Here is a 9,537-nt window from a genome sequence, read left to right as displayed (position 1 = left end):
TCCTGCCCCAGGGAAAGGTTCTGAGTGCTGGAGGAGTTCAGAGACCTGGAGCTAAGAACAGATGGTGACAGTAACCTGGAGTGAACCCTGGCGAGCCACCTGCCTCCTCTTGGCCTTCTTTTCTCTCTAGATAAAGAGATGGGGTTCCGTGATCTATCTGAATGCTCACCTAATATCCTGGAACCCGAGGGAAGAGTCCGATGCCACATTTTCTGAGTCAGATATCTGCTGAAGGGGACCCAGAGAGAAGTGACCAAAAGCTTTTACTTTATAATTTACTTCTCTTACTTTAATCCTGCCCTGTCCTGACAATTCTAAGAGAAACTTAGAGGCCCTTTGTAGGCCATCGGCCTTTCTGTCATTTTATCTCTTCCCTCCTTCTCACTAACAACCCCACAAGTTCGGGGGAACAGTGGTAATTCAGTGTATAGATAGATGATGGGGCGGACCCCCAAATCTTTGAGAAAGATTGTATAGGGCAAGGATCCTACAAGGACATGAGGCATTGCCTCAAAAATACTCGTTTACACCCAATTCACGCGCCATTTGGACCTCAGCTTGATCTTAAAAGGCTGGAGTGGGTCTGTGGGTGAGGAAAGAGAAAGAGTAGAGCACACTCCGAGGACCTAATTCCTTTCCCCGGCTCACATTCCTCCGCCCCAGTCCCGCTGCCGCAGCCTCCACTGCCAAGGGGGGCCCTAGACTCCCGCTCCAACTATTCCAACCATCCTGAACAGGGTGGGGCGCACGGCTCTTGGGTCCCTCTCCGCTGCCCCTCCGGGGTTGGTCTCCCCTCCTGCCCCGGTTCCTCCCTTTCTGGGGTAGGGCCAGCCAATGGCCGATGTGACTCCGGGTTTGGTCTGGGAGCCGGGCAACTCGCGGATTCCCCGCCCCACAGTGCTGGCTAGAGTCCCGGTGCGCACGGACGTGGCTCGAGTTTCCTCCGCTCTGGGCTCCTGCTCGCTTTCCCTTCTCTCGCTCCTCCTTCTCTCCGGGTCTCCCGCTCCAGTACCACCGGGTCCGCCCCGCACGGCTCCGGGAAGCCATGGAGGATGTCACTCTCCACATCGTCGAGCGGCCGTATTCCGGATTTCCCGATGCTTCCTCCGAGGGCCCGGAGCCCACCCAAGGGGAGGCGCGGGCCACGGAGGAGCCGTCGGGGACCGGCTCCGACGAGCTGATCAAGTCGGACCAGGTGAACGGTGTGCTGGTGCTGAGCCTTCTGGATAAAATCATCGGCGCCGTTGACCAGATCCAGCTGACCCAAGCCCAGCTGGAGGAGCGACAGGCGGAGATGGAGGGCGCTGTGCAGAGCATCCAGGGAGAGCTGAGCAAGCTGGGCAAGGCGCACGCCACCACGAGCAACACTGTGAGCAAGTTGCTGGAGAAGGTGCGCAAGGTCAGCGTCAACGTGAAGACCGTGCGCGGCAGCCTGGAGCGCCAGGCCGGCCAGATAAAGAAACTGGAGGTCAACGAGGCGGAGCTGCTGCGGCGCCGCAACTTCAAAGTCATGATCTACCAGGTGAGCCCGCGGGGCGGACCGCGCCCAGAGCTGGGGGTATCCCTTGCCTCACCCCCCACCTCGCGGCCCCCGCCTGGGATCCGGGTAGGGACACCCGGTAGAGGCTCGTCTCTCCGCCAGCCCGGCCTGGTGAGAGCGGTCAGGAGCTCCTCCCTCCTTCCTGCGAACCCAGCTGGAGTGGGGTTCCAGGGAGTGGGGAACTCTTGGGGTTCACAGAGGGGCGCATCCTGCGCCTTCCTCCCCAGGCTCCTCCCCCTCGATCTCCTATCGGAAAAGTTTAGCGGGCTAGACTTGGGAACGCTGAATGCTCCCAGCTTGTCTCTGTCAAACGCCTTTCCACTTACAGAAAGTTTTTTGGGGGGTGCGGGGGAGGCGGGAGGGAATGCCCGAGGTCCTTGGTGGTCTTTGGGTGCCCCTCTGTAAGCAGACACTAAAGGTGGGGCCCAGGACCTGGGGCCTCCGGCGCTGCGGGCCCGATATAGCGGGTGATTCAGGGCTCAGGCACGCAGTAGCGGGGGCGCCATGCAAGGGACAGGACCGTCAGCCCCCCTCACCCTACCCCCGCGCCCCCGCACCAACCTCGGCTACCCACGCATGTCCCCAGGCCACGATCTGCCCCAGGCCTCCAGGCACTTTCAGTTCCCTAGGGGCACCCTGTTTTGCCGTGCGCGGGCGCCCTTGGCGCCTGCTGGAAGCGGGTGGGGCAGGTAGGTGGGCGTTTGAAATGTAAGTGGGGCTGGTGGAGGTGGAGGTCTGGGCGCAGTGAATCACCCTCGCATGATTGCGGGGTGGAGGGGGGCGCGTCCCGAGCTCTGAAGGTGCTGGTGGGTGGAGGCTGCCACGGCTCCACCCGATGCATTCTTTGCACCTTTCTGGGGTCCTCCTGGGTGCAACTGAAGTATCTTAACTCCTAAAGAGTCTAAGTGCAGTGCAGATTTGTCCCTGCGCTCCGCATCCCTGACTCCCTTGAGAGTGTGGAATTAGTGCTTTTTTTCTTGGAGGGAATGTGCTGAGCCCTGCGTCCTCCTGCTTGGGCCTAGTTGATGCTTCCACTCCTAAGAAGGGTGAGGGTTGTAGGGTTCCCACATGCCCCACCTTCAAGGATCTGTGTAAAGGAGCTGTAATCACCAAACTCAGAGACTTATTTGATTAGGATGCCTCAGAGTAACCATGTGATGTGAGATGAGGACCTTAGTTAGCTTGGTTTCCCTAAAAGTAACCATGAGCGATGTAGACGGGACAGTGCCCGGGGAAGAACTGAGCAGACCACCTCTTGTGTGCTTGGAATCCTTGGTGCTAGGCCAGAGGCAGAATAGGCCTGCTCCCTGCCTCTACATACTGCTGAGGTACTCTCTCAAGGGGCCTACAAAAAAGCTTTGCCCTGCTGGTGCATATGGGTGGCCCCATCCTTCCAGAGGCCAAGGCAGCCTGGGACATATAACACAACCCAGTCTAAAAACAAACAAAAAAAGGCTTTGCTTCTCTCATTTATAGCACCCACTGGGTAGGAGAACAGTGTTTACTTAGAAAGCTGTTTCCACTCCATCTAACTGCTTGGAGGCAGGAGGCTTGGGGCCTGTGGGTTGTTTTTGAGGCCTGAGTGGCCCTTGCAGATGATGTTGAGGGAAAGAGAAGTAAGCTAGCTCTCTCCTGTGCTTGTCACAGAGAACTTGAATAGGTAGCGTTCTTATTTTAAATGTCCCAGGTTGTGCAAACTGGGGACATTCTCAGCCTGGAGGTAAACCTCCCCATGCTGAGGAGGGTAATTCTGAGAGAAAGGGCAAGGGTTGAGTGGATGGGCGACTTCTCTGCTGTGGCCACCGTCCTCTCTGTTCTGTTCCATCTCCAGCATTTGACAGTCATCACTGTCTGAATAGTGGGGTGGGGTGGGGTGTTCACTGGATGGCTTTGACCACATCTGAACCAAGCCAGTGGGTGAGGTGGGCAGAGTTAAGGGAGAGTGGCTCAGTGGGACTGGGACTGGAGAGATGGCTCAGTTATAAACAGCACTGGGTGCCCTTCTAGAGAACCAGTCACCTCCATGATGGCTAACAACAATCCAACTCCAGCTCCAGGGGGTCCGACACCCTCTTCTGCCTCAGCTGGGGTGCTGCACACATTTTCTGCACAGACATATAGGCAAAACACCCACATGCAAGAATTAAAAAAATAAATAAATCTAAAAAGAAAGAAGGAGACACTTAAGTGACAGGGACAAGCTTAGAGGTAAGGACTAGCTTCCAGGACATGGGATGGGGCTCAGAGTCGCAGAACCTCCCTGAGCTGCCCCAAGGATGTTCCAGGTGGGGTGAGGGGGTGGAGCCTCCCAGGCTGGAGGAAAGCAGCCTGCTCTCCTCCCGGGTCTGCAGAGGTCCACGGCCTGAGAAAAGAATGGGGTAAAAATAGCTGTGTGTCTTGGCAGGCCTAATAGGGAAGACTGGGGGTGGCAGAGTTTATGGGAAACTCAGGATAAGGAGATGGCCAGGCAGAGAGAGCAAGGCAGTCCTGGGTGGGGAGTGGAGGGGGGTGGATACTGACTGGGAAGGGGCTCCCAGATGATAGGAGTTTTTAGAGGGGAAGCAGAAAGAAGATTCTACGTTCCCCCTCTAGGTGTGGGAAGTCTTGATATGGCAAAGGGGATACTGTAGAAGAAGGAACTCAAGGGTCTGGGAGTCTCAGTGCTAGGATAGAGAGATGTCTGACCACTCATGCCATATTCCTGGTATGGGGATCTCGAGTGTGGCTATCAACAAAAGCAAGCAGTTTGGTATCTCATTCTGTCCTATAAGGTAAGAGTTACAGGCAATAGCTAGTGATGGGGAGAAGTGAATTGTTTTATTATTATTATTTTGTTTTGTTTGAGACACTTATTTATTTATTTATTTATTTATTTATTTTTGTACAGCTCTGGCTGTTCTGGACCTCCCTCTGTAGACCAGGCTGACTCCGAATTCAGAAATCCACTTGCCTCTGCCTCCCAAATGCTGGGATTAAAGGTGTGGGCCACCACTACTGGGCAGGGTAGTGAAGTCTAAAGTTTGTAGACTGAGGGTCTCTAGGAAGTCTGGGTAATTTGTGCAGATGGAGGCAGCTGAAACACCATGCAACCCAGGAGAGCTGAAATCCATACATAGCTACCCACACAGTGATGAATCTGACGCTTTCAGCGCTAAATCAGAAACTGGAGAGCAAGACAAAATGGAAACAAAGAGTCTCTGGAGGTTGTCATTTTTCCACACTCAAGTACCCTGGGCAAGGAGATTTACCATTGCCCTGTATCCCCCAAAGGTGGGCTGGTTTGGATGCGGCAAAGCTGAGACCCTTTGGGTCTGCTCCACTGGCTTGGGGAGAGGACCCAGAAGCCTTGAAAAGCTCAGATTACTCACAGACACCAAAGCAGAGGGCAGTATGGCTGGAACAGGGCTTGCTGGCTTCTCCTCAAAACTTCACCAGCCTTTAATTCCTTCCTTCCTGTTTTCCACGGGAATCACGGGTACCTTTCTCTAGAAGAACCCTAAACCTTTATCTAAAAATACATGCAGCTTGTTGCTCTGCTCCCTTTTACCCCCTTAGCCTCCTCCCTATGGAGTGTGTCTACCAAGTCTGACTGATGGCTTTGGGCTATTTTTCTTGGTCATGCAATTCAAAGCAGACAGGGTATTTTCAGGGGCATTCCCAGGACCAAAGGAAATCTTACTATCTGCCCACCTACCACCCTGTTTTAAAAGTCAAATCTGACTATTGTAAAAGTCCAAGCTAAAAGGGTGAGACAAGGGTATAAAGCTGGCAGCTAGCTGGCAGCAAGCGGGGGCAGGAGAGCATGCCACTAAGCAACAACCTCAGAGATGACAGTAGGGTGGCCAGTTCCTGGAGCTTAGGCGGAGTAGCAAAGCTAAATGCAACGCTACCCATGTGAATATTTCATCCTTCTGTGGCTCTAGCCCTCTGAGCTAGAAGATAACCAGCTTCTTCCTCTCCATTGTGCGTCTTAGGAAGCTGGGGCCCAGACTGGGGGGGGGGGGGAAGTTGCTTGCCTATTGTCACTCAAGTGATGATGTGACGTTAAAACTGGGGCCAGCTGAGTGTGATAGTGCACAGCTGGACTCCAAGCTCTCTGAGGCTTTGGGAGCAGGATTGTGAGTTTGAGATCAGCCTGGGCTACTTAGGGAGACCCTCTCAAAACAACAGCCAACCACTCCAAACAAGCAAACAGGGGATAGGACTCTCGCTCTGTTGGCTGGAGTACTGGCTTAGCATGCTACAGCCCTGGGCTCCATCTCTAGCTTTGGGATGCTTTGTGGTGTGTGTGTGCGTGTGTGTTGACACACATGCTATGTTGGCTACAAGTGGCCAGCAGTGGAATATTGATGGCCATTAGCGACTGAAATAGAAGCAAAGACTAGTCACCCAGACACACGAGAGCAGGGGAGAGGTGCCCTGGGTAAGGAGGAGTAAGTTCCAGGCCAGCCATGGGCGTCCCTGGCTTAGGCTCCCTTTCTAGGAGTCATTTTTCACCCACTTCCCTGCCGTTCCTGCCTCATCCCTAGACTGCAGGCTGGGACCTGTCGCTGCCTTGGGAGTTTTACTTGCCTTACTGAATATTGCTATCATCTGAGTCTGCTGTTCCCTCAACTGTCCCTCTCCTAAGTTCTAACTGCCCAAAGAGAGAGTGTGGGCTCTGGAGTGGGTCAGAAGCTGCCCCTGGGAACCCCGTAGGCCCACCTGTCCTAAGACAGTTTGATTTTAGATTCTGATTTCTCTCTGTGCTATAGTGTCTGATAGTCTAAGCCCCGGATAGCAAAGGAAGCGGGAGGTAGAAGCACAGCCAAAAGGAAAATAGCCAGAGTGTCCCTCTTCTATGCCTGTCCCTTTTCTGATCCAGGGTGGCACCAAGGCATACCCACCCTGCCTTAGGGAATAACAAGAAGGCAGGGAGTGTGTGTCTCTTCTACTCAGATGAGCCTTCCTTCTAGGATTTACCAGCTGGTCTCAAAACATTCCTTCTCCATGCCTGGCAGCCTCTCTCTCCTTTTCATCTCGTGCAGAACAGTGGCATGGCAATAGAGGGTGTGAGCTGAAGGAGAGGACCAAGGAACATTCTGGAAGACAGGAAGGAGGTGGATGGGGGTTCAGTTGAAGCTGTGTTTATTAATTCATGGGCTTGGGTTCGTCCCACCCCTTCCGGCCCTAGGGCCCTCCTAAAGAAGCATTTCAAATGCGCTTTGGGCACACCCTAATTCATTCTGGGGCCTCTCCCTCTTCAACCAGACCCTGCTCTGCATGTCATAGAGGCCTCTTTCTGTCAACCTCCTTGCATCCATCCCAAGTGCCATTTAAACCCCTTTTCCTCACCTTAGCCCAAGAGGAAGCCGAATGCACCCTCTGGCCCAGCCACACCCAAGATCGTGCCTCTTGACCTCCTGCCTGAGACTGAGCCCTTTCACCTGAAGCCTGAAACAGTGTCTGACCGCCCCGCCTTTGAGCAGATGCCCAGCCCACTGCCCTGTTACCCAGAGCCTGGCCTCCGATCCACCCCAGAGGAGCCAACGGCTGGTGGGAATATCTAGGATCTCCTGGGACACAGGGCCCGCTGGGCACAGGGTGTCCCTCCCAGGTTCCTATTGGCTCTTCATTTGATGAAAGTCAGTGCCTTCATGGCCTGTCCTTTCAAGCTGTTGTCCATTATGGGCTGGCACTGGGTGTTGGAAAATGCTTGTATTCTGCTGTGCTCAGTGTGTGTGGTGGGGGTGGAGGGTAAAGGGGGGAGGTCTTCCCTCCTTGGGTGGCGGTGGGGGTGTTTTGTTCTCCCAGTGCTGTGGATGGACCCTAGAACTCGCTGCTCGCTAAACAAATGCTCAACTGCAGAACTGTAGCCCCTGATTTCTCTTTAAACTATAGCTTGCCCAGCAAGCTGCTCCTAAAGACTGCCTTGCATGAAGCTGCACGAAACAGGGTGTGTCTTCTGGTTCTTGCTTCCCTGCCCCCTCACTCCCTAACCCTCAGGGACCTGCCAGCTTGGCTCAAAGCCTCTTTGGGGGGGGGCGCCTTCATGAGGCCCAGGCCTGGGAGTTGTTCTGTGCCCTCTTTACCCACTCCCTGTAGCTGAGGAAAACATTTACACTTACTTTTTTTTTTTTTTCCATTTTCTTTAGAAAATGTTTTGCAAAGGGATCCCTTATGTTTGCCAGATCCTACCTTGGGTGGGGCACCCAAAAGCTGCCAGCTCAGAGAGGCCCAAAGGGAGGACATTTTAGCTGACTCCGCGCACTAAGCCTCTCAGCTTGTGTTTTCTTCCTTTCTCCACAGTCATCCCCCTAAGGAATCCTTGTGGATTTTTTTTCCCCACCTACCTCCCTCATGAAAATTTAATACGATAGATACACTGTATGATTGTTTATGTGTCAGGGTTCTTTGGAGCCATCCTAAATGACAGAGGCCCTGCCACCTTCCTGAGAGGCAATTCTGTTCCTCTTGGGAACGATGGATGGCCTCACTGCTGAGGAAGCTATAGAGAAAGCGCCTTCTTGCCTTGTCTCCAGTAACCCAAAGCTGAGGTCTTGGGCTTGTAGGCCTCCCCTTTCATTTCTTCTTCCTAACGTATCTTCTGTGTCACAATGTCACAATGTAGCTAGCCTCGTCTGATATACTGTCTAAGCAGCTCTTAGGTCTCAGAATCAACTCCAGTGTCTCTCTCTCTCTCAGCACTAGTGTAGACAGAACTGGTCAGCACTAAGTCAAAAGAGGCTCCAACTCCCAGCTGGCTGATACTCATCTTTCTCTCTAACAAATACAAAATGCCGAGGGCATAATGGGGTACTCAGTTATATTATAATCTTTTTTTTTTTTTTTTTAATTTCTGAGACAGGATTTCTTTCTCTGTGTAACAGCTCTGGCTGTCCTGGAATTCTCTCTATAGACCAGGATGGCCTCAAACTCACAGAGATCCCCCTAACTCTGACTCCTGAGAATTGAAGGCATGTGCTGCTATGCCCAGCAGATGATAATCTTATGGTGACATTTCTAAGCCAGAGGTCTTACTTTCTGCAGCAGGGTTGGGAGATGAACTGTAAGAAGTGGGAACCTCCCTGAGGGCCTCTTTACCTCTGTCCTGGACTGCTGCCTTCCTGGCGTGGGGAGCTAGCTATGTGTGCTTGGCAGGGGCTGGGGAAGCCATGCATGCTTTTGTTCAGACCTGGTCATTAAAGGTAACTCTGGAAACCAAGCCTGTTGGGAGTGGTGGCTTTGTTTAATAAAAACGGGAAATCGGAACAAGCAGAACCCTTCCTTCTTGCTCTCCACAAGGCCCCCGCCATTGCCCTAATCACTCTGCCAGATAGCTACGCAGGGGTGAGACAAAGGTGCTTGGCCTGGGTGCCCAGAGTAAGGGGAGGTGCTTTTGGATTGTGTTGCTGGCTGTTGTGGCAACAGACAGACTGGGTGGGCCCAACACAGCACTCCAAGGCTGTGAGTCATGAGGGAAGCCTGACTTGGAAATGGGGGTGGAAAAGAGAAATCCATTAATGGGGGGAGAAAAGCTAATGGTGATGTGCTATGTTCAGAGCCAGCCTATAGGATATTGTGCAGGGACTCAGGCCAAGTTCTTTCTTCTTGACCAGTTCCCAGCCTTCTACCCAGAAGATGGTGCCTCTGGTAGAAGCCATTGCTCCCGGGGAAGCCTACCATGAAGGGGGTTATATTTCCCAGGCACTTTTCTTGGGAAAGCCCGGGCATAAACTTCTCTTCCCTTGGACCACTCCCCAACACTGTAGCAATGGAAGTTGGGGTAGGCAGGAGAAGCCTGTGGTATTCTCCTTAGCCTTATTTGAGCTCAGCTGGCAAAGACCTTTATCTAGAGGCTAGAAAACCCAGCCAGCTCCATCTTCAGTAGTTAGGGTGGGACAAGAGGAGAGTCATGGGCGTGGGAGTGGGGCAGGGATTTGTCTGTCAGGAACTAAGACTGTTTCCTATCTTTTACTCCATCCACATTGCTGGACGTTAGTAAAATTGTGTGTGTG

The 9,537-nt window shown here is 53.1% G+C and overlaps 1 protein-coding gene across 2 annotated transcripts in view; it reads left to right on the top strand.

The window, feature by feature from the left end:
• The first annotated feature begins 624 nt into the window (after positions 1-624).
• Positions 625-9,537, top strand: part of Cavin1 (caveolae associated protein 1) — a 14,169-nt gene continuing 5,256 nt past the window's right edge. The window contains exons 1-2 of one of the 2 annotated variants that reach the window (XM_031353077.1): positions 862-1,522; positions 6,880-8,744. In XM_031353077.1, coding sequence (XP_031208937.1) covers positions 1,046-1,522; positions 6,880-7,089 — 687 coding nt within the window. In that variant the 5' untranslated portion in view covers positions 862-1,045 and the 3' untranslated portion in view covers positions 7,090-8,744. Of the gene's footprint in view, positions 1,523-6,879; positions 8,745-9,537 lie in introns of those variants that run through there. The other variant, XM_031353076.1, reaches the window with a different exon arrangement.

Source organism: Mastomys coucha, unplaced genomic scaffold (genome assembly GCF_008632895.1).
Source record: "Mastomys coucha isolate ucsf_1 unplaced genomic scaffold, UCSF_Mcou_1 pScaffold5, whole genome shotgun sequence".
Classification (NCBI taxonomy): Eukaryota; Metazoa; Chordata; class Mammalia; order Rodentia; family Muridae; genus Mastomys; species Mastomys coucha.
Note: the sequence above shows the minus strand (reverse complement) of the source record. Positions and strands in the feature narration are given on the sequence as shown.